Source organism: Hippopotamus amphibius, chromosome 4, assembly GCF_030028045.1.
Source record: "Hippopotamus amphibius kiboko isolate mHipAmp2 chromosome 4, mHipAmp2.hap2, whole genome shotgun sequence".
Lineage (NCBI taxonomy): Eukaryota > Metazoa > Chordata > Mammalia > Artiodactyla > Hippopotamidae > Hippopotamus > Hippopotamus amphibius.
In genome coordinates, this window is record NC_080189.1 from 130,633,317 (window position 1) to 130,661,125 (window position 27,809).

Consider the following 27,809-nt stretch of genomic DNA (forward strand, 5'->3'; position numbering starts at 1 on the left):
AGATAAAGCATTCTTCTATCTCTGAGGCATACAGTCTGATATGAAAACAAAAAGTCTCCAAGAGCTGCTCTCATACGAAACCAGATGAAACAGATTGATAGATATACGAGTTGAGATGGTGGTCAGCGTCATATAAGAACAGACCACAAATAACAGGAGTTACATGTGAGTTTCTCTCTCTCTTACACATGGGCAGTCCAGAGGTGCCTGGTATCTTGTTCCTCAACCACTCCCAGTGCATGGATCCCACCTCATGGTTCAAAAAAGGTTGCCTGAGCTTAGCCATCACATCTGCATTCCCCTCAGGAAGATGGAAAAGGGAGAAAAGCCTTCCTCCTTTATGATACTTCCAAGAAATTGCACATGGCACTTCCATTTATAAGCAGTTAATCAACATTTTGTAATACAGTGATGCTGAGATGCAAAAGAGGTGGGGAAACATAGCCTGGATTTCAAGTAACCACATGCCAGATAAAATTAGGGATTTTATAACCAACAAAGATGGGGCAAACCAAAACTGGCAGACAACTAGCAGCCTCTCTCACCAGCAAACCACTCCATTTGAGTGTCACAGAAATCAATTCCGGTTACAAAAAATGAAAACAAAAAAACCCTGATAATCCGATCTCCTCCTGCCTAAACTTTTCCTAAAATATCACAACTACCACAATTAGAAAGGAAAAAACTCTGCTCTTCTCCGAGCTAACATTCACAATAAAGATTTAATTAGGGAAAGTTGGGTCTTTTCCATCCTTTCATTATGTCTTTTCTACAAGCATTTAGCAGGAGAGAAAATCAAGAAGTTTGAAAGTTGTTTTTTTTTTTTAGTAGAGAAGAGAAATGTATTTGTTCCTTCACCCAATCACAGTACTAGATATATTCTTCTTTCTCATTATTATTACAGAGTGCCATGCTAAAGTAGGTAAGAGGGAGAAAAATTAGAGCAGAAAAGAAAAACTTAATAAAAGATCTCTGAGGAAATATTTAGGGCAACAAAGGACTCTGGGCTGGGTCTGCGAGGAGAGCAGTTAAGCTGGACAGAATCGAAATCACAGAATCAATCACAAAGCCTGTGACAGGCAAAGACCAAGGAGCGACAGACGTATTCACGTAACCTGCCACTCCCCTCCACTTGGCCATGGTGAGTCCATTGTGGGTCTCGTCTGGAAACTGTGCTGTTAAAAAAGAAGAGGGAAAAAGTCTACCAAAATAGAATGGATTATTTAAAAGTACAACAGCCACCCTGGTCAATCATGCAGGCAGAATGGAATGAGGCTGTCCCCACTGCCCTGCCCTGCTAACCTTCACCACACACTGGGAAATCTCCCACTGCAGGAATAGCATATCTTACGGTCCTGCTAGCCATAAACTGTCAGGAAGCAGCAGCACCAGAATAGTGATGACAAGCTGTTATTAAAATTCCTAAGGCAATATTGAAACGTGCTTTGCCCAGGCATTTTCAAAGTGGAATAGATTTCCAAAAGTCAACTAAATAACTGAGAAAATGTGTTAACATACACAGTTAAAAGTTGCCATGCCTTGGCTATCATTCTATCTCTAGGCTTTAGAAGTGGTATGTGGGTGGGCGAGGGAAAAATTGGGAGATTGGGATTGACATATACACACTACTATATATAAAAGAGATAATTAATAAAGACCTACTGTACAGCACAAGGAACTCTACTCAATACTCTGTAATGGCCTATATGGAAAAAGAATCTAAAAAAGAGTGGATGTATGTATATGTGTAAGTGATTCACTTTGCTGTACACCTGAAACTAACATAACATTGTAAATCAACTATACGCCAATAAAAATTTTTAAGGAAATAAAAAAAAAACAACAAAGATTTGGTACATGGGGGGCTTCCCTCGTGGCGAAGTGGTTAAGAATCCGCCTGTCAATGCAGAGGACACAGGTTCGATCTCTGGTCCAGGAAGATCCCACATGCAACTAAGCCCCTGTGCCACAACTACTGAGCTTGTGCTCTAAAGCCCAAGAGCCATAGCTACTAAGCCCACATGCTGCAACTACTGAGCCCTCGTGCCTCAACTACTGAAGCCCGTGTGCCTAGAGCCCGTACTCTGCAACAAGAGAAGCCACCGCAATGAGAAGCCCAAGCACTGCAAAGAGTAGTCCCTGCTCACAACTAGAGAAACCCTGTTTGCAGCAACGAAGACGCAAAGCAGTCAAAAATAAATAAATAAATAAATAAATAATTTTTTTTATAAAAAAGCAATGGTATGTGAGTTAACACTCTATCAGGCCAAAATGAACAGTGGGAAGAAAATTGGGGAGGAAGCTGTTTGAAAGGGAAGGGGTGGGGCGGGAGGAGGTGGCTGGCGCTATATATGTGATTGATGATGGTTTATTCTCCAGCCAAGGAGGGAATCGGCCAGAAAATGCTAAATGCTCAAGAAGAAACTGCTTGTTCCAATAATTTCCATCAAGGACCCATTCAGGCCCTCTTGGACTGGATATTTACCAGTCACGCTCAGAGTGTCAATGGCCTCTTCCTCGGAGATTCTCTTAGAAGTAATGTCAATCTTACATCCTCGTTAGATTGGGACAGTCCTGAATTATGCCTGCTGTCCCTCTCAAAACTGTCCTGGTTTGGATGATAAACCACATAGTCTCTCAATGTAGGCAACACAGAACATGCACCAAAACCCTAAACTGTAAGATATAAAAGGATCGTGGGCACAAGAGAAGTGTATCTGAAAGGAAAACAGGAGATCAGAAGGAGACATCACTGGGAATTCCCTGGCGGTCCAGTGGTTAGCACTCTGCGCTTCCACTGCAGTTTCCCTGGTCGGGGAACTAAGATCCACGTGCCATGTGGCATGGCAAAAAAAAAGAGAAAGAGATGTCATTTACTGTGGGATGACACGTCCAAAAATGCTTTAAGGCACTGAAACTGGATATAGAGAACATGTGGAAATTGGAGGTTATGGAAGCAATTCTAGGCTTATCTGAGTGAAGAGATGGAAAATAGACAAGGCACATGACTAGACGCGGTGGCCGGTATTATAAAGGACTACATTCAGAATAATCAAAGGACTAGCTACCAATCTTAGAAAGAGAAGCATCACTTCTAGATAACACGTGGAAGCAGATGCTATTTTTTAAAACATGCTCAGGGTTTTTTTCCCTTCTTCTTCAGCATCAAGTAGGCAGCAGGAGAAAAGAGAAATAAGCAGGATGAAATCCACAGCACCAGATGATGACATGGCAGAGCTGCTTTCAAAAGAACCCAACACGTCACAATGATGGGCACACTGCAAACTGTCTCTCCGATTTTCAGTCTGGCAAATCAGAAGCAAATTATTCCTCTGGTGGCACTTTAGAGAGGGTAAAAAGTTCTAGCTCCAAAGAATGACATTTCTATCCAGAGGAAAAAACACAGCCAGGGTGAGACAAGGGGAGTGAGACGTGGAAATGCACACAGTGGTATAGGACGTGAAAGTTTCTACTATTTGTCACAGGTCAGAATTGGGCATCTTTGGGTTCCCAGTGAAAGATTCTGGAACACTGGCCACCAAAAACTGGACTGTAACCATCAGTTCATTTCACAGGCTGCGTTCCCCACGGACACAACCAGAAAAACACTGCTACCATCAGAAGGCAAATGGTTTACCCGTTTTTTTGGCCACACCACGAGGCTTGCAAGATCTTAGTCCCCAGCCAGGGATGGAACCTGCGCCCCCTGCAGTGGAAGCGCGGAGTCTTAACCACCGGACCGCCAGGGAAGTCCCTGGTTTACCCTTTTTGACAGCTCTTGAGGTATCAAATATTGCAGTGGGAGAACTACTGTAATTCCTGGGATGTTCAGAGAGGGTCACCTTTGACTTGTCACAATTCCAGGGGGGCAGCCCTCAAATTCGGTACAACTCTGCAGATTACGCTGTAAATAGTACCCTCTGTGAATTCAACTCCTCCCAGAGCTGTTGGCTAAAAAGAAGAATTCACTCGAGCTGAAAATACAGGATGGTCCAAAAGGCTTTTCCACTTAGGCCCCCGGTAGGCTAGAAACAGTGACAGCCCTAAATAACGTGTGGGAGAGACCACACGTCAGTGCCACGCAGCCACGCTGACCACTGTGGGTCCCGCGTCTCCACAATGCGTGATTAAAATGCCTGCCCGCGTCGCACGCTGCAGTTATTTCACCCTTGGTACAAGGATGCAGATTTGGACCTTCTTAAGTATGCAGCTTTCAACAATATATTTAAGTGAAGACAGACAATAAAACATTTGATACCAAGATACAATACAAATATCATATTCATCAACACACTCAGAATCATAAAAAAAAAACATTTCTTTTGAATTTCGTTCATAATTTAAAACTTCAGGAAAAAAAAATCACCATGGTATGAAAGCTTCACAACTAACTACTATGGTGAGTTGGAAACTCCTTTGTAGCAAGTTTTCAAAACTGGTTACTTGACTGAGTCCTCTTTGCAGAAAAAAGGTCACTCAATCAAAATTAACTGCCTTTTTACTCAACAGAAAGCAATTTACCTTATGTGATGACTGTTTTTAAAGGTGACACCTCTTTCTATACATAAATAAGCGCAGAGAATTCACAGGTGCTGAGAACCCTCACGAGCTGGTCACTGACGGGGGCCTTTGGGTCCACGGGAACAGCAAGTCAAAAGATGCCGGAACACAGGCACCGCGTCATTACGACGTGGAGCCCACACCCTCCCCATCCAAACACATCACTTTACAGTCACTCCTTCGGGAAAAAAGACCAAGAAAAGTGTTAAACTCTGCAGATGCCAGGGAGAATTAAAGAGGAAGCTACAGTGAGCTACCCAAGGTACGTGGTTGTTCCCTGCTCTCGGGGTATGAGTAGGATGGCAGGAACAAACGCTCAGTGAATTACAAACTGTGTGCAAGGCATTGTATTTGGTTATGCTGACAAAGACAGAATATGAGTGAGACAGTTACTGCCCTCAAGGAGCTTATTCTGTAATAAGTGGAGGCGATAAAGTCTATGACACAAGGCAGAATATTAGCATCATAAGGAGGGAAGCTGATTCGAAACTCCCAGTAAAAGGGAAATGCTGCAAAGCTTTTTCAGGGTGAGTCAGATCTTCAAGGTCCAGAGTCAATTTTATTCTATATCTACACACCTACCTCCCCTGCCCCCCCCCTTTTTTTTTACTTATCGGTATTGACTAATTTTCCTAGCATAAGCGATTTTATTTGTGTAACATAAAATAGGTGGACTTTTAGAAATCAGTTATAGGAAAAAGCCTAAGCTCCTCAATTTACAGATAAGCAAACTGTGGCCAAGTGGTAAAGTGATTTTTCTAAGGTTCTGCAGACAACCCCCCCCCCCCCCCACCGGAATCAGAAGTGAGACTCTAACCAAGGTTTTCCAGGTTCTAAATCTTGATCTTATTCTCCCTAAACTGGAAAAATAGGATTCACAGCTGGCTGGAGTGTTCTCTTCAAGATGGTGGAGAGTCCTATCATTAAAAAGAGGATAAACCTGTCCTTTCTATCTTGAATAAAATATGACAGTTACATAAAAGGACTCAAAGCACAGCAAGAATACCAAGTTTCAAGCAGTGTGAGACCAGGATTATAATTCCATGAGATACTGAGGAAAAAAAAAAAAAATCACTGGATTTTTTCCGGAGTACAAATTCCTCATCTTTAAAGTGAAAGGCTGAATTAAATTATTTGATTCTGTGAAACACACAGAAGAGAGAAGAAAAAAAAAGAACGAATATATATGTAATGCCTCCTACATCAATATGCTACACGGGGCACTGTATACCCACGTATTAGAATCAAAAACGTTAGAATAAAGTAGCTTATGTTTACCAAACACTTAAAATGTGGCTGCCGTGGTTCTAAGAACTTATTACCTCACCTATTCCTCACAATAACCCTAACAGACAGCACTGTTATTCTCCACCTTCCTCCCAATTTTAGGTGAGGAAAATGAGGCCCAGAGAGGTTAGGTAACCTCCTTGAGGTTTGGGCGCTGGTAAGCAGAGGGGACCCTTGAAAAGCTGTTTCCAAATGAGAATCTGATTAATTCTGACCATATTTGTCTACTAGCCAAACAAACACAGCAAATACCCACAAACAGCAGACTGTATACCATTTTAAGATGTTCACAAGATAAAAAGGAACCTTAGTCCACTGGTTCATTTTGGAGGGCCAAATGAAGACAGGCAGCTTCAAACGTGCACACCTTCCATTTCAGACCATCCAGTCTGTTCTCACCTTCCCTGTGTCCCTGTCCACAGACAAGGCAGCTGGGTGGGCGCTGATAGTGGACTTCTCTCTGCCCCCACCTCAACCTCCCTCCACGCTTCTCACCCTCAACCCAGAGCCATGTTTTTCCCTGGTGGCTTCAGAAGCAGCAAGAGCCGGGATCCTAGATCCTCTTACACAGAGCCCGGAGGCTCTGAGAGTTCAAGCACCGCAGCGTTAAGTCCTTCAACAGCCACCAAACGTCTGAGGACCCGGTGCCACCAGCCCCCACCGCACCCAACACACGATGTGGTCTCACCAGCAACGCGGCACTGCTTTTGCCCCTGGCTCCCCCCGCACCACGCCTTCTCCTGACCTCCAAGGGCTGCCTAGCCCAGTCCTAGAACCCCGGTCTCCTGGACGGATCCAGGTCATCAGCTGTCCCCGGCTCAAACCTGGGTACCTGTTTTCTGATCAGCGACGGGGTCCGCCTCCATCTCCTCCCGGCATGAGGTCTCTTCCCACAATCCTGCCCCAGCCTCTGCCATCTGCCTCTCCCCACCACCCCACACACAGATCCAGCAAACAGACATGCCCCCAAGTCCCCACTCCTGCCCTAAGGCCCATTAGACACTTCAGCCCCAAACCCCCTGCCCCACCAGAGCGCCCACAACGAGATCGTCAAAGCAGCCTGTGCGTCAGTGAAACAAGTGCACACTGTCCCAGTGACTGACCAGGAGGACCCCATCGAGGCACCCACTCCGCACCAGGTACCGCACAGACAGCATCTTCTATTCGAGGGGCGGCAGATTTTCCCCATTGTATCAATGAGGAAACTGACACACAAAGACCCAAAGTGACCTACAGGCGTGTTATTAACAAACAACAAAGTGGGATAATTGATAAAGACCATGGTTCCAATGTCTGTGCTTTGAGTCGGGACACAATACTCTCTCTTTAGATCAACTCTAGCGGTATTAACCAACACCCAGGGACTTCCCTTGGTGCAGTGGTTAAGAACCCGCCTGCCAGTGCAGGGAACACGGGTTCAATCCCTGGTCCGGGAAGATCCCACATGCCTCGGAGCAACTAAGCCCGTGCACCACAACTACTGAGCCTGTGTGCTGCACCTGCTGAAGCCTGTACACCTAGAGCCCACACTCTGCAACAAGAGAAGCCACCACAGTGAGAAGCCCGAGCACCACAACAAAGAGTAGCCCCTGCTCACCGCAACTAGAGAAAGCCGGTGCGCAGCAATGAAGACCCAATGCAGACAAAAAATAATAAAGTTCTAAAAAAAAATTCTAATTTATAAAAAATTTTAAAAAATAAGAATAAACAACACCCAAACAGGAGGCTTTACCACAATGCATCTTTCTATGGTGGGTCTGAGGCTGTAAGTGAAAAAGGCAGGATGGCAGCTGAGGTGAGAACAGAGAGCATTTCACTCCGTTCCCCCTCATCCACTGGACCAGTGTGAGCAGGGTGTTGGTCTCCTGGCTGAAATGACACTGCAGCCTCCCCTCCAGACGCAAGAAACAGATGCTTCCCTGCAGCCCCCAAGGGAGGGAGGCCTTGTCAAAACCGGGATTGGGGGCTTGTGGCCTTCCAAACTGCAAGAGGACACATTCCCGTTGTCTTTAGCCACCCAGTCCAATGTAATTTGTTACAACAGGCACAAAAAAGGAATACACCTGGACGTGAAGTAAAAAAAAAAAATCTTTTCAGCATCTAGGAAAAAAGACATAAGAAAATAACATCAGATTAGACTTTTGGGCAGCAATTCTTTACACAGAAGAAAACAGCGTAACACATTTACAGCATTCTGGGAGATAAATTATAAGTCTTCACATTCAGTTAATACTGACTTTCAAGCAAAAAGGCCCGAACTTTTATCTACTGTCAACATGCACAACTCTGGTAATATTACCCTCTCGACCCTTCCAGAGGAATTTACCAGAGTCCACGCTTCAGACAATCAGAAGGATGAGAGATCCTGACCTAACGGCTGTGATGAGCATCAAAGATACAGGTACCTGTGGCGGGGGTCTTACCAAGGCAACCTGAGTGGAAGCGACACGTGTCCTTTCCAGACCGAGACCCTCAGGGCAGTGGGTGTACTAAGACCTCCACGTGCTGGCCGCCCAGCTCTGAGCAAACAGATGAGGACGGCGCTCTCAGTGGCACAGAGAAAAGAATGGAAAGAAATCAAGGTCCCAGAATGCTACCAGGAGCAGAGATGCTTGCTGATCTAGAACACTCATCTTAGACTGTGCTGTGAAAGAGAAACACTCTTTTTTTATTTTTAAGCCACAATCTTGGGGGGTCTCGTGCATGTAGCGTAGCCACTGACTCTAAATAATCACCATGTCATTGTTAAGGGTGAAACCCTTAGAACAGGGGTCGCCAACCCCCGGGATCTAACGCCTGAAGATCTGAGGCAGAGCTGACGTAATGACAACAGAAATGAAGTGCACATTAAATGTAACGCCCTCGAATCATTACAAAACCATCTTCTTCCACCCTCAATGCCCCCCCCACCCTAGTCCGTGGGAAAACTGTCTTCCACGGAACCAGTCCCTGGTGCTAAAAAGGCTGGGGACCGCTGCCTTAGAAAACCTCACAGCAGCCATATCTGTGCTGCAGAACAAGACCCAGGAGATGGACAAGCTATGAGACCCCACAGCTCCGGCTCCCAAAACGCAGCCCAGGAGACACAGGTGCCTGCAGCAGAACAGGAAGCACAGAGATCAAACCTGCATCCTTTAAATGAAAACTACGCGTGAGTTCTGGGAAGACGGCAGAAGCATGGCAATTTGCTTTAGGAATCTTGAATCCCCACATTAAATCAGCAACTAGACAGCCATCAAAAACCCAAACACACAATTTACAATAAAACGAGGGGACATGATAAAACCTACTGTACAGCACAGGGAACTCTACTCAATACTCTGTAATGACCTCAATGGGAAAAGAAGCTAAAAGAGAGTAGATCGGGACTTAACCCTGGTGGCGCAGTGGTTAAGAATCCGCCTGCCAATGCAGGGCACATGGGGTTGAGCCCTGGTCCAGGAAGATCCCACATGCCTCGGAGCAACTAAGCCCATGCACCACAACTACTGAGCCTGCGCTGTAGAGCCCAAAGGCCACACTACTGAGCCCTCGTGCCTACAGCCCACGCTCCGCAACAAGAGAAGCCACCACAATGAGAAGCCCGTGCACCACAACAAAGAGTAGCCCCCACTCTCCGCGACTAAAGAAAGCCCACACGCTGCAACAAAGACCCAATGCAGCCAATAAATAAATAAATAAATTTACTTATTAAAACAACAAAAACAAAAAACCCCCAAAAACCAAGAGACCAAGACCCCTTCCAATTCACTACCTGGTCTGTGGTATGCCTTTCATTTGGCCCAGTTTGCCCTTAAGAACTATTCTGAGTCCAGAGGAATCGTTAACAGATACCTAGAGAAATGTATTAAATGAAAAGGCTCTTTATGACATACACGTAAATTACAACCACAGCTACCATCTCATGCAACTCAGGTGTACTCTGTTGTGTTATATGAACCAATATTTCCCCAACAGAATATTCTCCGGCATCACCCTTCATAGAGGGTGTTAAGCTCATGTTCTAAGTTTGAAGATAGAAAAAAATGAATTAATGTACAGTATAAAAAGATCTTGCATCTGATGGTTAAATTCAGTTAAGGCTAGCACTTTTTCAGAAAAGCCTAAGGAAACGGGGAGGGTTCAGCCCTTAACTCTGACTAGATTGAGACAAAGTTGCTTCTACTGTTTTCTTCCACGGTTGTTAAGGTCCTGCAACAATGTGATAAACCGAAGCTCCCAGGCTGGCAGAATGATGCATTTTCTTAACCTAGCACAGGCATGGGGGTTTGTTTGGTATTTTGTTTCTTTTTTGTTATGCCACGATTTATTTCTGGACTCTCTGTTCTATTCCATTGGTCCATATGTCTGTTTGTATACCAATACCAGGCTTTTCTCCACCCCCCAACCGCGAGGCATGAGAGATCTTAGTTCCCCAACCAGGGATGAAACCCACGTGGTCCCCTGAAGTGGAAGTGTGGCACCTTAACCACTGGATCCCCAGGGAAGTCCCTAGCACAGTGTTTTTAAAGAGTTCTGAAACTGAGTGGCATGAAGCAAGGCCCACCAGCACTGGGGAGCCCTGGAAAGTATCACTGCTTAAGATCACAGAACAAAGCTGTCGGACACACCCAGGTGTGTCTACCGTGTGATGCTGGGGCTTTCTCGACCTTCTGGTTGCTCATATGTAAGGCGCTGATGGTTCTCATCTGCACTGTAGGCTGACGTGAGAAGCACTTACCATCACGTAAGCACTTGCGTGTGTACCACTCAGAACCTCTGATGCAGACGTGAATGGCTGACTCGTGGCCCCCTCAATTCCTATGTTGAAGCCCTCAGAGCGTGACTGTATTTGGAGACAGGACCTTCAAAGAAGTGATGAAGTTAAAATGAAGCCAGTAATTACGGTGGGCCATCATCCAGGCTGACTGGTGTCCTCATGGGAACAGGAAGTGGACACACAGAGAGGCACCAGGAATCCACACCCAGAAGAGAGCCCACGTGAGCACACAGACAGAAGGCAGCTGTCTGCAAGCCAAGGAGAGAAGCCTCAAAAGAAACCAACCTTGCTGACACTATGACCCTAGATTTCTAGCCTCCGAAACCATGAACTTTCAATGCCTGCCGTTCAAGCCCCCGAGTCTGTGGCATTTTGTACATGGCATTTAGCCCTAGAGGACTAATAAAGCAGACAATTTATATCATCATTTATCTTTTGGGCTTTAGTGACACCTCAAATCCAGAACACTGGGCTTCCCTGGTGGCACAGTGGTTAAGAATCTGCCTGCCAATGCAGGGGACATTGGTTTGATCCCTGGTCCGCAAGGATCCCACATGCCGCGAAGCAACTAAGCCCGCGTGTCACAGCTACTCAGCCTGCGCTCTGGAGCCCTCGAGCCACAACTACTGAGCCCACGTGCCACAACTACTGAAGCCCATGCTCCGCAACAAGAGAAGCCACCACAATTAGAAACCCGAGCAGCGCAACTCTCGCCACAACTAGAGAAAGCCTGCACAAAGCAACAAAGACCCAATGCAGTCAAATATAAAATAAAAAATAAATCTTTAAAAAAAAAAATCCAGAACACTGTTTTATACTGTTCAGCATCACAAACTGATGAGATCTGCCCAAAGCAGACGCTGTAAATTCCATTCTGCCCCCATCTTTCATTGGTTAGCTGATCACACCTCTCTGTCCGGAAGCCCCTGTGCCTTCAGAGGAGGCTTCAGGTCCGCAAGGCAGTGAACATGCCAGGATTAAAGATGCTCTGGAGCAGACAGTCCAGAACAAACAGGAGGTTCTTGGACTGTGAGCTTCACAGATCACGTGCCATAAAAGAAGGTATCTCCAAACCTGAAGAAAGAGGAGTGACAGGAGGGAGGAAGCAAGTGTCCAAGCAGCAGTGGACACGGGGGCAGGAGATGGTGGGTCCAGTCTTCTGAGGACCCTGGAGCAAAATGCAGAGGCTCAGCACTGTCCCCTACCGGCCGGACACCTGATCTACACAGACTGCTCTTCAGCCACACGGTTATGCTCTTTGGCTTAAAAATAAATAAACCAAGCTGTGCAGACTTGCTATTCAAAGAAGCAACAGACCTTTACATGATGTAAAAATATCATCTCTAGCTTCTGCTCTGTAGTTGTGGATGTCAGATATCTAGATCGGGATTTCTTTAAACCAGACTCATGTACATTTAGGGAAGGGAGATACAGGGTCTGATTTTCAATTATTCTTATCAATTCGAGCACTGGCTTTCACAATGAAGAGCTGACTATAAAGGCAAAGCCGTGGATGTTGTGGTCTCTTATGGTGAAAATCTACTTCAGACCCATTAAATAGCCTACAGTTTTCTTAAAATAGCAGATATCAGTTGATCACTGGATAATTTAGAGAATCAATAGGGAAGCAACTCCCAAAGAGACTCAATTTAGATACTGCCCATAATGAAAAAAAGAAAATACATTCAATAAATAACTACTGGATGGCAGACAATATTTTAATTATTAACTGAAAAATTGCCAACGGTCTTTAATATCCATCTGTCATGCTCAAAAGACCCAAGCACATCACAACTAAAAGCCTATGAAATGCCCTGCTGTCCCGCCAGCCACCTCCTCTGTGTCCACGGCTCCGGACTTGCCGTGTGCGGTCCCTTGCTCCCCTCCCCAGCTGTGACACTGCACGTGCCCACCTAACTTCTCCCGGGAATTCTCAGTCGGGGAGGAATGAGGCACTGGCTGCCCAGAGAGGATGGGACAGGGAGACAGGCAGGGAGAGGCCACCGGGGCAGTGCCACCACCAAGAATTTCAAAAACTAAAGAGTTATAGCTTTGCATTTTTTACACCATCAGAGATAAAACAGATTTTAAACTACTAATAATAGGAATTCTCTGGTGGTCCAGCGGTTAGGATTTCAAGCTTCCGTTGCAAAAGGCACAAGTTCCATCCCTGGTTGGGGAACTAAGATCCTGCATGCCGTGTGCTGTGGCCAAAAAAACCACAAAAGAACAAAAACACAAAAGAACCTAATAAAAGTGAGTATTCAGACTAATATGTACCATCCTATAGACTGAATATATCCCCCACCCCCCCTAAAAATTCATATATTGAAACCTAACCCCCATTTGTGATAACGGGAGGTGCAGGCTTTGGGAGGTGATGAGGTCACAAGGATGGAGCCCTCATGAATGGGATTAGCGCCCTGATGAGAAGAGACCCCGGAGAGAGAGAGACCCCTCACCCCTTTCTCCATGTGAGGACACAGCCAGGAGAGGCTGTCTATGAACCAGGAAGTGGATCCTCACCAGACTCAGAATCTACCTGTGCCTTGATCTTGGACTTCCAGCTTCCAGAACTGTGAGAAATTAATTTCTGTTGTTTACTTTTTTTTTTTTGGCCGTGCCACACAGCTTATGGGATCTTGGTTCTCCAGGCCCTAGGCAGTGAAAGCACAGTCCTAACCACTGGACCACTAGGGAATTCCCAATTACTGTTGTTTAAAAGACACCCAGTCCCTGGTATTCTGTTACAGAAGCCCAAATGGACTAACACGTCGGATGGTATACTAGGCATCTTACAGATAATGACCCACGGTATTTCTAAGGGTAGCTACTCTAATTATTCCCATTTTACAGACGAGAGACCTGAGGCACAGAGAGCTTAAGTGACATGCCCAAGGTTACACAGCTAGTAACAAAAAAGCTGCTCACAAAAAAAGAGACTGTGGCTGACTGGAGCAAAATGACAAACGATGGAAAAATAGTAAAAGGTCATTATTGGTTCTCTTACACCAAAAGGGTCACAATCTTTCTTTATTTTTCTTTCCTATCTAGATGCAACATGTTCAATTTTCACCCTACCCTAAAATCAAAAAACGGAACATTAACCACTTCTATCATGTTGCTGATGGCTGTACACTGTTTCCCTCCAGAAAGCTGGGGAGGGGTCTGTGGAAGGGAGACAGGGTGGGGGGTACTCTTTCTCCTGTGCTGCGTTTCCTACCCCAGTGCACCTGGATTCTTAACTGAGAAGGACAGCAACCTTCTTAAAAAAACTTTTCCCAAATGCAAGTACAGAAACAACAGAGGCGTGCACACAGGGCCCAGAAGAGATGTTTAAGCCAGGCTGGATGGGGTGGAGGGTTAAAGCTTAGTCCTGGGGAGCTTCTTGGAGGAGGTGACATGTGAATGGAGTTATGTGAACAGAAAGTCATCCCTTCCCTCAACAAGCGTTAATTCACGAGGTGGGAGGAGGTTGGCTGGAGAGAGAAAAGGTAAAGGCTGCCCAGGCCATGATGTTTAAAAACACAAAGGTGGGCTCCAACACACAAGTTAGAAGAGTGAAAAAATAAAAGGTCTTAATAAAGATCACAGGGAAAACGACATGGTCTTCCCAGCTCTTCTATCCTTCCCCCAAAGAAGTCCCATCACGATGGAAATTCCTAACCCACTTCTGGGGTGAACAACCCCTCCAGATAACCAACCCGGGATTAGAATCAGTCGATTCTTTTGCAGGGTCCTTTAGAAAGACAACTCCCTCAGAGGTGGCTCATTTTTCTCTTTTAAAATTTATCTGAGAGAGATTTTAGTCTGAGCTGAAAAAAAAAAACTCCAAAAAACTAATAAAATTTTGACACCCAGAGGGCAATAAATGTGAAGAGATGAAAAAGTCACAAAAAACTTAAAGAAATGAAAAAAAGTCACTGTGGCTGCTGCCGAGACTCTCTGCTCCCAGGAAGCTGATTACAGGACCCTTCAAGAGCAACTTTATCATCCGGGTGAAGAGCTGCTGCGTGGGAGAGAGTTTCTGCAGTGAAATCCCTTCAATAAAAAGTACAAAATTGGTACCATTCCTCCCGGAAGCTTTAAGGAGAATGTGTGGGCAGATTACATGCCATGGAGGAAAAAAGAAAAAAATGAGGGATCATTTTAAAGAAACAGCAGTCGAAATGCATGAGAACCCTAAGCCAAAGGGCCAAGCACGCCAGGTTCTATTAAGCCACACAGAAAACATCAACACATAACACAGATGCCCTACCCGGTCTAACTAATCAGGCCATTCTTGGTTCAGGCCATCGACTGTGCTGGGGCTGGTCCCATCTGAGGCTTACGTGCTCTCTCTGGACAGGCATGTGAACCGTTAACAGTCACTGTGCACTCGGTACTGGGCTCGGTGCTATAAGCGCTTGACATGAAGCAGCGCACTCGGCGCTAAAGCAGTGTCCCCACGTGGGTACTTATGTTGTTGCCATTTAACGATGAGGCACTTGAGGCTCAGAAAGGTTAAGCAGCTTCTCTAAACTAACACAGCGATAAGTAAAAGATGGACAACCTGACCCCAGCCTATTCAACTCCAAAGCCCCGCTTGTAAGCCCTGGACTACATCTGCCTCTCAGGGTCGGATCTGAGCACCTCCAGAACCCGGCTGGACTGACAGAAAACTCTAGAACCTCTCTGATGTCTGTTTCCAGCCTGTGAAGTTTTCCCCATCAGAAAGCTTTTGGTACCTCAACTCCTGAAAACTTTTTTTTAAAGGTAACTTACTGTCGCAGAGGAAGAAACGGGCAGAAACGGGCTGTGTTTATAAGACACAACTCTCCCAAGCAGAAATGAGGCCCGTTTCCTATGCTTCGAATAAGTACACAACCGCCACTCTTGGCTTTGAAGCCTAACTCCTGCTCATTGTTAAAGAAACCAAACAAAGAAGGATAACGAGGAAAAAGTCTGAGATACAATAACCATTCTCTGTCCACGCAAAGAAGCTGTTCCCTGGGTTCAATCTTGACACTAGCACATAAAAGCTCAGGGAATTCCCTGGCGGTCCAGTGGTTAGGACTTGACGCCAGGCCCAAGTTCAATCCCTCACCAGGAAACTACGATCGCTCAAAATGCGTAGCATGGCCGAAAATAAATAAATAAATAAATAAATAAACAAACTTTATGATTACAGTTAAAATTTTTTAAGTGGAAGACTATGGGAATCCTTATACTATAGCTAATGTGATCATGCCAAATATTTTAATATATAAGATATTAAAATACGCAGACCAAGCGCCACGTACACTACTGATAACTGAGCCTCAGCGGCGAATGGGATTCTGAAGGCACCTTGGGACCCTCCAGACTCCAGAAGTTGGGGAGTTTTAGCAGAAAGCAGCCACTCTCTGGGTCTACCACACTCCAGAGGCCTGAGCAGGTGGAATTTCCAAGTTCACTCCCACTAAACTCCCCAAGAAGCACTCTTGCTCTTCCTGAAGCGACTTCTTTAGAAAAACATTAAGAGTGACCTTGCTTTTCAGCACCTAATATGACACCGGAAAGAGCTTTTTCAGGAAGCGAGTGGCTATCTTTCTTCTTCAATAAAAGCCAAGGCTTCAAAGAGATAAAGCAACTGAACTGAAATAGCTGCGCCACTCTCCCTACTTATAAATATTACACAGAGAATCCTCTTCAAAGCTGAGGAGTATAAAGTTCCTCTAGTGAAAGCAACCTTTTTTCAAGCCCATGAGAAAGAGCCCTGAGGAGCGGAAAACCGTGGGGTCAAGGGCACAGCTGAGCCAGGCCTCCTGCTGGCTGCTCACCACCCTCTTCCTCTGACGCAGCTGTGTCCCCAGTGACCATGGGGACCCCAGCAAGTCAGAGGCAGTGCCCACAGATCTGCAACTGCCAGTTCAGTACCAGAGACACTTGCTCCACTGCTGCCACCAGGAAGCCACCATCACTGAGAGAGGCCAATACATCCCCAGAGGCTGAGATGCTAATTCGTACAAAAGCTACACTTAATGGCAGGTAATCTCCTAAGGCACCAAATGCAAATCCCCTACAGCTTTTCAGCCCCTCGCCTGTTGCAGAGACCCATCAATGGTGCCAACCCCGATCTCTGTCCCAGGTGCAAACCAGGGGTTCATGGTAACTTTGACTCTGCTCTCTCCGTGCCTAACAAGCAAGCCGTCATCTTTTAGGGTCTCCTGGACATCTTGCCTTCTTCTCCAATGTCACATCCTGGTCTGGATCTCATCAATTAGCAGGCCTAATCTATTACACTTCCTTCATCCATCAAACATTCTGGAGCACCTACTGTGTTCCAGGCACTAGAATAAAAAAGGCACACAGGAATACCGCACTGCTTTAGTCCCCCTGGCCTCCCAGTGGGGGAGAGAGAGGTCTTGATTAAGAACACATCACAATCCTCTGTAACAAGAGTCATGAAGCGGGACTGCCCTGGTGGTCCAGTGGTGGAGAGTCCGAGCTTCCACTGCAGGGGGCATGGGTTTGATCCCTGGTTAAGATCCCGAACACCAAGCAGTGAGGCCAAAAACAGAAAAAGAGTCATGAAACAAAGTGTGTCCAACTTCACTGAGAAGGCTTCACATAGGTTGTGATGTCTGAGCTGACTCTCAACAGCTAAGTAAAAGGATCTGGGTTGAAGGTGGTAGAGGGAGGAAACAATACTTCTAAAGGCACAAAGACAAGAAGGGGTGCCCTGGTTCAGGAAGGACCATCAGTGCAGTACGGCTGGGATGCCAGATACACGGCAGGAGCAGGTGCTAAGGTAGGATGCAGTCAGATTCAGAAAGTAACAGGTCACCCCAAGGAACGTGGAGCATTACTATTGGTAATGGACGACAGGAGAAGGTGCAGACATCAGCTACAATCAGCCTGAAGTGTTTGGTTTCATCTCTAATGTGTTGGAATTAACTGCCAATATCTAAAAATTAGAAATCTTTATATAAATATCTGGATTCTTGGCTTCACAGAAAGGAAAATCTAGCAACACTGGGCCAACATTCCCAAGCGGTAACAACTATTTGGATGTGAGCAGCAGGTGTAGCCCATCTGCCCCTTTCAGATGGGCTACCTATTACGGAATTCACGAGCATCCTCACCTGACCCCTGAAGGCATCTGAGTTTGCAATCACAGGTTTAAAGGAGAGAGGTGCAATAAGATGCGTGTTACAGGAAAGTCATAACAGGGGCAGTAAAACTGGAAGCAAGAGGGAAAGTGAGGAAGACAGCACAATAGTACAAGAGGAGGTAACAAAAGCCTGAACTAAGTTAGAACCATAAACCCAGAAGAAGATACTGAGTCAAGAGATGCTTAATCTGCTGCAGGTACAAGAATACTTATCATGTAACTTCCGTGTGGCACTTGTTCAAGGGCCAGAGACTATGTTAAGAGAATGGGAAAATGATTCAGAAATCATTTTCCATTAAAACACCAAGCGGCTGTTCAGCAAACTGTGTGGAAAGTCCACGCAAATGCCATCAATCTGCGTGGACCACTGACGAGGTCCAGCAGCCACAGTCGGTGTGATTCTCAACCTGGCTCTCGTGTCCGTGTTCCAGCTGACACAGAACAAGCTCTGACTGCAAGCTTTCCGAGCTCAGCCCTTGACAAGTGCCGTTTACAAGCGGCCAAGCAGCCGGTGGGATGGAAACCACTGCAACGTCTCGCACCGCGACCAGCGGTTACTTGTTAAACTCAGAAACCCGTCCAGCTCCTCCGAGGCGAAGGCCCTCCGCAACTTACACAAGCCGTTGACGTCCAGCATGTTGGAGATGCCCCGGTCACTCATGTCCACTTCCGGCTGGTTCTTCTCCCGGCTCTCCTCCACCAACTTTTTCAGAGACTTGGACATGACCTGTACCAAGCGACAACAAAGCACGTGGGCGATGGCCAGGAGCGTGCAGGGAGAGGAAGGAGGGAACCCTCCGGCTGGCACTCCGCAGTTTTCCCCTGGCCTTGGAAAGTGGGCAACGGCGGGCAGGGTCCGGGTGCCGGGAGGGGGATGGGGAGGGCGGGACAGGGGAGTGGGAAGGGTCCAGCACCATTCCCGCCACGCAGGGAGACGCCACACACACACACTCACTGCGGAGGGCTGCACCTAACAGGCTGGCCGTGGGAACCACAGGCTTCCACTGCGCTCACTCCGGCGGCGAGAGATGCACTCTGTCTGGGCAAAGCGAGCACCCAAACGAGGAACACGCCCTGTCCCGGCATTCGGCGCAGGCGCACGCCGGGCCGCTCGCAGCTCCACGCCCCGCCCGCGCCCGACCCTTCCCTAATTAGGAGAACGGCGAGTAGACGTGGCTCAGGGCGAGGCTCCGCCCACAAAAGAATGCGTGCCCCGCGGCCGGCCAATCACGTCTGCTGTTTGGCTTCGAGACTCCACCCCACCCGAGGTTCGTTCCCACCCCCTCCCCGTTGGAGATTCCGATTGGACTAGAGACAGCGCGTGCACACTGGTTCGGCGCATGCTCAGTTTGTACGTCGAAGCCCGAGTGTTGTGGGCGGAAGCGCAGAAGTTTGGGCTGCGGTTGCGAAGGGGCGGTAGTACAGCTGAGGATGGTTCCCAGGGAAGCTACAAGTAAATTTTCTTTCAGTGTGCTGCTTCTTAAATTGTGGATCCATGTAGTGGACTGTGCGTTCCCCACAGTTGTACCTCCCGCTGTATTGTGAGCTTCTCAAAGCTAGAACTCCTTGGCGGTGTGTGTGTCCCCGGCGCCCAGGTCGCATGAGGGGGAATATAGCCAGAGAAATACCTGACTTCTCTGTTCTTACGCTGTCATAGCTTAGTTTGCTTTCTATTGAATGATGATTTCCTTATACAATTTTCATTTTTTTCACTAGAATTTCTGTTTTCTTTTTCTTCTTGTAACTGTAAGCGTTTCATTACTCCCCACTGTTTGAAATCCAGTGAATTCTTTTTTAAAAAAATAAATTTATTTACTTATTGGCTGCATTAGGTCTGTAGCTGCACACGGGCTTCCTCTAGTTGCAGCGAGCAGGGGCTGCTCCTCATTGTGGTGCGTGGGCTCCTCGTTGCAGTGGCTTCCTCGTTGCAGTGGCTTCTCTTGTTGCAGAGCACCGGCTCTAGGTGCATGGGCTTCAGTAGTTGCAGCACACAGGCTCAATAGTTGTGGCTCATGGACTCTAGAGCACAGGCTCAATAGTTGTAGCACATGGGCTTAGTTGCTCCGTGGCATGTGGGATCTTCCTGGAGCAGGGATCAAACCCGTGTCCCGTGCATTGGCAGGCAGATTCCCAGCCACTGAGCCACCTAGGAAGTCTGGAAATCCAATGAATTCTTGAAGACTTTAGGAACCTTCTAATTTACTACTCTAATTTAGACTGATTCTTTCTGTCCTTCCAGCTGAGAGGTTGTCTAATTTCTTTTCACTTGGTCCCTGGGTTTAAACAGACATTTATCGTAGGCATCTTGCTGGAGTAAATACTCTCAAGTAACTTTCTCTAAAAGGATGTATAGGAGGCACAGATTTTGAGTATTTGCATGTTTTTAAATGTCCTTATGCTCCCCATACCTTTGATAATTTGCCTTGCACGGAATTCTAGGTTCAAAATCAGTTTCTCTTAAATCTCAATGGAATCGTTCCACTTTCTGCTTTCAGTGTTGATGCCCAGAAACGTATTGGTCTCCTCAGATCTTTGCAGGGAACGATTGTTTTCCCTTGGGAAGCATGAATGATCTTTTTATTATTCATCATGTTCTGAAATTTCACCAGAATGTCTCTGATGGGGGGCTCTTTTTTCATTTAACCTCTTTCCTGCTCCTTGGGTCCTTTTCAGAGGATGATTCATTTCTCTTTTCTTCTTTGGAAATTGTTTTCCTTTTATCCTTTGTGATTTCTTTCCTGCTATTTTCTCTGATTTATCACTTCTTCTGGAAGTCTTATTGGGTGGTAGCCTCCTGGGCCAGTTTTCAACAGCTAAGGGTGGGAGGGTTGGTTTTGTTTTGTTTTGTTTTTTCTTAATGTTCTGGGAGATTTTCTCTATTTTATCTTCCAAATCTGTATTGAAATTTTTAAAATTATTTTGGCTATTAATGAAATATACTTAAGATCACCTTCTTGTTTAATAGCGCCCTGCTTTTGTTTCATGAATGGACACTTTTCAAATATCTGAGGCTAACAATTTTTAAACCTCTCTTCTGTTTACTAAGTTGTTTCCTCATCTCCCTTTCTTATTAGTTTATCTCATTCTTTCCCATTCAGGCTGCTGCAACTATTCCTCTATCTGGTGATGCTTGGTTGACCTTTTGTATTTAAGCATGAAGTCTGAGCTGATTTTTCTAGATAGCTGGTGTGGTTTCTTTCCTCCTCTGTTGTTAATGTGTATATGTTTCCCTCCTAGATTAGCATTAATTTTCCCTGGGCTGTTTGTTAAATTTCTTCAGAGATTAGAATCCAGTTTTATGATAATCACAAGGCTGTCTTCCCATGCTTGCATTCACTTCCGGTTTTCCAGAAATTTGTTTTCACGCCCTTATATTCTCCTCTCATTCTTTTCACTTTCATCGGTACAATTCTTAATGAAATGTGTCCCTAAGTTCCAGACTTTTATAACATGGAAACAGGACCAGCTTCCTGGATATGCAAACTATGTGCAGTGACACAAAGCTCCAGGTTTAAATGGGCCCCACAGTTGGTTTCTTGTTCTCCTATCACCAGCCTGAAATATTTAATAATTTTTGAACCAGGGGCCCTGCAAATTATGTAGCCATTCCTGCAAGGAAAAGTCAGTATTTCTCAGAGCTGAAATCCCCTCTGCAGTGTCACTGCCAAGTGCACTGTGCCTACACACAGTCTGTGCTTCAACCTCCCTTTTGGGGGGCATGTACTACCCCTACCTTTGAGCCCACAGAGTGGGCCAATCAAAGAGTATGGAAGATGCCTGGTCCCCATGAGGCACTGAAGCAGAATCCAGTCTCTGTACCCTGACACCAAATTAACTCTTAGAGACAGAGTTTTGGGTGAAGTAGAAAAGCTTTATTGCTTTGCCAGGCAAAGGCGGGCACTGTGGGCTAATGCCCTCAAAACTGTGTGTCCAGACCTGGAGGGGGTACTGAGAAGTTTTATAGGAATGGTTTAAAGACAAGGGCGTGATCAGCTCGTGGACATTCTTCTGATTGGCTGGTGGTGAGGTAAGTGGGAATCAATATCGTCAACCTTCTGGTCCCAACCAATCTGGGGTTCCTGTGATTGTGGGCAGCATACCGATAATTCCTCCCACCTGGTGGGGGTTTCAGTATCTACAGAACAGCTCAAAGATAGTGTTTTGTACATCACTTGAGAGAGAGCCAGGACCCCCCCCCCCCCCTCAAGGCTGCACTATTGTTTCTTGGCTGTTCCTCTCCTTTCCATATTCCTCCTTCCCTAATTAGCAACCATATGAACCTGCTCCTTGGAGCTCAGGGAAGGTCTTGGAAGCTGAATGAAGCCTTTTTCCTACAAACAAGAAATGGGGGACACAGAAAGTACCATCACTCCAGACTATGGCAACAATGGGTAAATGCAAGTAAAATATTACAGAAATCATTCATTTAAAAAATGCCCATTTTAGTCTCTAAACTGTATTTATAATAACTACTTACAAAGAAACATAGTAAGTTGCCAAATTAAAATTTGAAAAGCAAATTTCTCATTAAATACCCAAAAATTATCATATCATTTTTCTTCCAATAACTTCCCCATTAAATTGATAGCCATGGAGTGACATGAGGTCTCAATAAGTTAAACATTTTCTTCTATTAACAGTATTTTTGACTCTGTATAATCTCTAAATTTTTTCTAAACTAGCGGCAATTGCATCAAATTTTTTTCTGTCATATAAGTGTCAATCTTTTTTAATAATGTCGCTAGATCTGTGAAGATAGTTAGGCTGTCATGTTTAATAAGTTCATACTTAATCCTTCTGGCTGGATGGGAAGCACACCCTTGGTGGTTGCTGAGATTAAAATCACAGTTCTGTCACTCAAGTTTTTGCAAACTTTTCCGTACCTCATTTTCCTCAACTGTAAAATGGAGGTTGTGGTCCTTAGTATCCCATTTCCATGAGTGGTATGAGAAGGATGCCTGGCATAGAGCAAGCGTGATATAGATGTTAGTTCTCCTGTTTCTTAATAAAATTAATGATGTTGGTACTCCCTTGGTGAGTGTGTGGTGGATTTTTAACAAATTCCTCTGATTAATGGAGTTGAAATTTAATAAGAAATGATGACAAGTAGAACCCACAACCTGGGCATCTGCGAGCCCCAAACTGTCATTGGCCCCACCCATCCCCTGGGGCGCTCTTCACAAGTGTCTGCGGTGCCAGGAGATGCCGGGCCTCTGGCTGTGTTATCATCCCAGGCAGTTCCCTGAAGGTCAGAGGAGAGCAACTCTGGCTCAGCGATGGCTAACCTAACCTTGAAGACCATAAAGCAAGCACTCTGTTCTTCCTGCTAAGGTCCAGTTCTTTAGGGAGACAGAAAAGGAGAGGGGAGAAAGACCACATGATGGGTGGAAGCTCGCTCCCCCCATTCCTGGGCTCTGTTAACTTCCAGGTGAGACCTCCAGTCACTCACCCCTAAAGCCCATTCATTTTATATTATAGCTTTTTAGATTCTACTTATGGCCTACAGAATGGGAGAAAATATTCTTATTTCCTGTTTTCAGTTTTCAGTGTGAAAATTACATACTAATATTGACTCTGCTGTCTTCAGCTTGGTAGATACACCTTCTGGATATTCTCATATGTCTCCTAGAAATGGCTGTCTCTCTGAAAATGACTCGAGATACCGTTACTCTAAGGAGGCAACCACATATCAAATCAACTCTTACTGTTTGACAGCTGCATATGTTAATCTTGCTTTCAGATACAATTACTATTACATAGCTTATTGTTCAACTTTCTCTGTATTCTGTACCTTTGTAATTCACTTTTAGATAAAAAAGCTAGATCTTATATCTACTTCCTATTGAATCTCATCTGGAGAGTTTTAGTCCTGTTGTAGTTTTGTCAAGAGCCTTGGGTTTGATGGGCTCTTCATCACGTTCACCATTCTTTCCAAAAGACTGTTCTCCGTAAAGCTGATGCACGCATCCATGATGAAGCTGAGGTGAGATTATCTCATTTATGTGGCTCTGTAGTCTGTGCAGAGATCACTTCCCTGGCATTTGAGTAGTAGAGGAGATAAAGTAACACATTCGATAATGTCTTTCATTCACTTGGTCCCATGTTGTTAGTAAGACTTAACTTTGCATATTTAACCTAACGTCTCTTGGTTTAAAGGCAACAGAAAACGTGATCAAAGTGTTGCTTAGCTATGTGTAACTTCACACCTGGTGTTCAACTTGGAAGAGACAACAGTGGTACGTGGGGAGACTACGGCACAGAGAGTTAAGGAAGTTAACTAGAAAGGCTAAAATTCACATGCAGGCAGCTTGGCTCTAGAGTTCCTATACTGAAGGACTCCTATGTTTTTTTAAAATGGAAATATTCAACTTGAAATTTTATACGTAACCCATAGTGACAGACAAATTTCAATGAGTTAAATAACACAGCATCATTGTTTACATTTCAGCAGTTTATCACCCCCAATTTGAAATTCACAATAAAAATCATACTTCTATTTTACTAACTTTTAAAAATGTACAGCACACATGCCACAATCACTTCCAACCCTTTCAGGGACTCTGGAAAAATTTTGGCTCAAAATATTAGATTAAAGGAGCTACCTTCTACATTCGAAAAATAAATACAAATATTGATTCCACATATGCTTTGGTGAAAAACATAACAGTTCAGATTATTCTCAGTGGCACAGATGGAGGGTCAGGTATTAGGACGGCAGAATCCCATCTAGCGTGAGGTCTGAGGGTCAAGCCGCTGCAGAAAAGCCAAAGTGCAGAGTAGACCTGGCCCCATGCGGTTAGCTGGCCCATGTTAACTGGAGTGCAGACGGTCGGGCTGCGTACTCTGCGTGAAATTTTATGAAGACACGATGTGACGAGGCCACAAAGGGAGCTATGTCAGTGTCCTAAAAGTGGAAAAAAGGAGAGAAGTAACAAATTATGTATTTCACAGATCTGAACATTTTTCCAGAATGTCAGGTGTAGTAAAGAAGTACGACATAAAGGAGCCTTCTAGAATTCACAGTAAACCTGCATACATTTCTAGAAGTAATCTTGCTAAGAATCAACGTAGAGACTTTACAAGAGAATACTGCTGGGGGTGGAGGGGGTGAGGAGAAATGGGGAGTGACTGCTAGTGGACACAGGGTTTCCTCTTGGGGTGACGAGAATGTTTTAAAACCCACTGCGGTGATGACAGCTACACAGCTCTGGGAACGGACTAAATACTATTGACTTTTACCATTTAAGTAGGTGATTTCTATGGTATGTGAATTATGTCTCAGTAACACCATCACTAAAAATTCAATTTCCAATTCAAATTCTTACTGAAATTTTCATTTTTCTGATGGGAAACACAACTTATATTTGCAACTAAAAAGAGCATATGAGTAAAGTACACCACTTTCCCCTCTTAACATCTGTACTTTCCTTTGGGGTTGATTTTCATATCCTTTGTGGGGAATGGGGTGTGTGTGTGTGTGTGTGTGTGCGCGCGCGTGTGTGTGTGTGCGCGCGTGTGTGTGTGTTGTAGAAGGGGTGGGTAGGTGGATCTCTGTTTTCTCTCATTTCCGAATCATTCATTTTACAAACATTTATTGAGAGATTTCCATGCTGTGGGTAATATTATTAGCACTAGAGATATAAAAAATGAACCAAACACACAAAAAGCCCTGCTCTCATGAAGTTTACATCCCAATGGGAGGAGGCAAAGCAGGGAGCAAATAAGTCAGTAACAGGTACAGTAGGTAGGACTGTCCTGGAGGCAGAGCACATCACACAGGGTCAAAGTTGCAGTTTGGGGGACTTCCCTGGTGGCGCAGTGGTTAAGAATCCGCCTGCCAATGCAGGGGACACAGGTTCGATCCCTGGCCTGGGAAGATCCCACATGCCATGGGGCAACTAAGCCTGTGTGCCACAACTACTTAGCTTGCATTCTAAAGCCCATGTGCCGCAACTACTGAGCCTGAGAGCTGCAATTACTGAAGCCCATGCGCCTAAAGCCCGTGCTTTGCAACAAGAGAAGCCACTGCAATGAAGAGCCCACACAACACAACAACTGCAAGAGCATCTCCTGGTTGCCACAACTAAAGAAAAAGCAGCAACGAAGACCCAGTGCAGCCAAAAATAAATAAGTAAACCCAAAGGTTGCAGTTTGGGGCCCTGCTCCTCTATTCTGCTCAGGTCCCCTGCCTCAGTCCTACCCAAGAGTCATCAAAAAACAGACTTATTTCCAAGACAGTAAATTATTCAGGTGAGTGTAGCACAGGGATTGTTTTCCTAAGAGAGATATTAAGGGATACACGATACTGTACATTCGTGTGCACACGCACTTTCCCCTCCATTTCAACCTGCTCCCAAATTTCTACTTGTTATTCTATGCTGACAAACTAGTACCAGCAGATAACAAAGTTTAAACTCCCTTTCCATTCTGCTAATTTTCCTGCCATTCTTTCATGCTTCTAGATGTTCAGATTCTGTAACTGGGAGCAATGCCCATGAGCAATGACAACTATCCCGAAAGAAAACATCTTCAGATCATCACGTGATTAGCCATCTAAGGAGTGGCCCTCACCTTCACTCTGTAAATCAACTGACTTTGTTGGATTTGAAACACTAAAGAAATCAGCAGTATCTTTAAAAAAGAAAGCAATTACACTTGAAACTATGTCTACATTTATAAAAGAAAATTTAAAACTAGGAAAATATGGTTAAGAAATGGTTAAGAAAAAATTGACATATCTAGTTACAGACTTGAATGTGATGTGACATTCGTTTAAATGGCAGTAAGTTCTCTCAGTGCCTCAGTTTCTTTTATCTGCAGAGTCCAAGGAATCAAATGGGGTTGTATGTCTGAAAGTCACTGAAAACCAAAAAACAAACGAACAAACAAAAAACACACAACCCCCTTCAAAAAAAACCCCATACAGACATAAGGTAATGGTATTGCGAAAATAGTCTCTTTTTGAAATTTTTACAAATTTCAACTAAATGTCTAAGACCTAGTCAACTTCTAAATCTGACACGTGGTGCATTTACTGGAGTCTCTGTTCTGTGGGCCCCTGTGAATAACTGCAAGACAGTATCTACTGATCAGGTGACCTGCATTTCTCCCCCAATAATTAGCTCCGTGTTTAAGGACAGAGCTACCAGCGAGTTTATTGAAGTGTTGTCTGTACAAGGGTGAGTCAAAAATTATCCGCACTCCGGGTATATTAAAATTTTTGTAAATTCTACAGCCAGAGTGCGGATAATTTTTGACTCACCCTCATCCATCCAAGGAGCTTCATGCAATAAATTAGGCTGCACTTAACAGAATAGAAAATCACCCAATGATTAAATATGATATACCAGTTTAACGACATGGTAAGATGTTAGTGATGTGTCAGTCAGTGAAAAACACACACCACCAAACAGTACAAAATGTGTGCATATGCAAATACATTTTTAAAAAGGTGTTTAGAAGAATATATGGGAGAATTCTCATGGTTTTAGAAAACTGTATTTTTGATATTTCTAAAAATAACATCATTTTTACAAACTATGTTATATTCTAAAAACTCTCTAGATTTCCAGCAGGTGTAATTCTCTGTCAGTTTGATTAGAAAGCATAAATGGGTAAAGAGCAAAACAGCAAGAAACCGGTAACTTCTCATCAGTAGTCACGTTTCCCTCACAGGAAAGCTCTGTAAATACCAACTGCACATAAAAATGGGAGGGTGGTGAGGGCAGATGCAAGCGATACTGAGTCAACATCAGAATTCTAACTTAGTGTTTAGGGAGGATCTAGTACCTCTGAGATTTACAAAAACCAACCATTAGTCTCCAGGCCCATCGTTCATATCCCTGTGTATTTCTTCAAAGAGCCGCCACGATTTTCAGCAAGAAGTGAATGAAATGGAGCCAGGCATCCAGATTTTCTATACAGTCAGCCCTCCGTAAGGGCAGGTTCCACAACGCGGACTCAACCGATCACAGAATCCAGCAGACGTGCGAACCATGGTACAGAACCATGTACAGGGGATACAGAGGACTGACTGTACTCACTGCACTAGACCAGTTTTCATAAGGG

General features: G+C 44.9%; 2 protein-coding genes across 3 annotated transcripts in view; both read right to left on the minus strand.

Annotated features, from left to right (window-relative positions):
* RSU1 (Ras suppressor protein 1) overlaps positions 1-18,946 on the minus strand; it is a 194,002-nt gene extending 175,056 nt beyond the window's left edge. Inside the window, exons 1-2 of one of the 2 annotated variants that reach the window (XM_057733187.1) lie at positions 18,697-18,946; positions 18,357-18,468 (exon numbers count right to left, since the gene is read on the minus strand). In XM_057733187.1, coding sequence (XP_057589170.1) covers positions 18,357-18,465 — 109 coding nt within the window. In that variant the 5' untranslated portion in view covers positions 18,466-18,468; positions 18,697-18,946. The remainder of the gene's footprint in view (positions 1-18,356; positions 18,469-18,696) is intronic. The other variant, XM_057733188.1, reaches the window with a different exon arrangement.
* Positions 18,947-24,194: 5,248 nt separating this feature from the next.
* The window catches only part of CUBN (cubilin), a 275,207-nt gene continuing 271,592 nt past the window's right edge, over positions 24,195-27,809 (minus strand). The window contains exon 67 of the mRNA XM_057731754.1: positions 24,195-24,645. Within this exon, the coding sequence (XP_057587737.1) occupies positions 24,538-24,645 (108 nt within the window). The 3' untranslated portion in view covers positions 24,195-24,537. The remainder of the gene's footprint in view (positions 24,646-27,809) is intronic.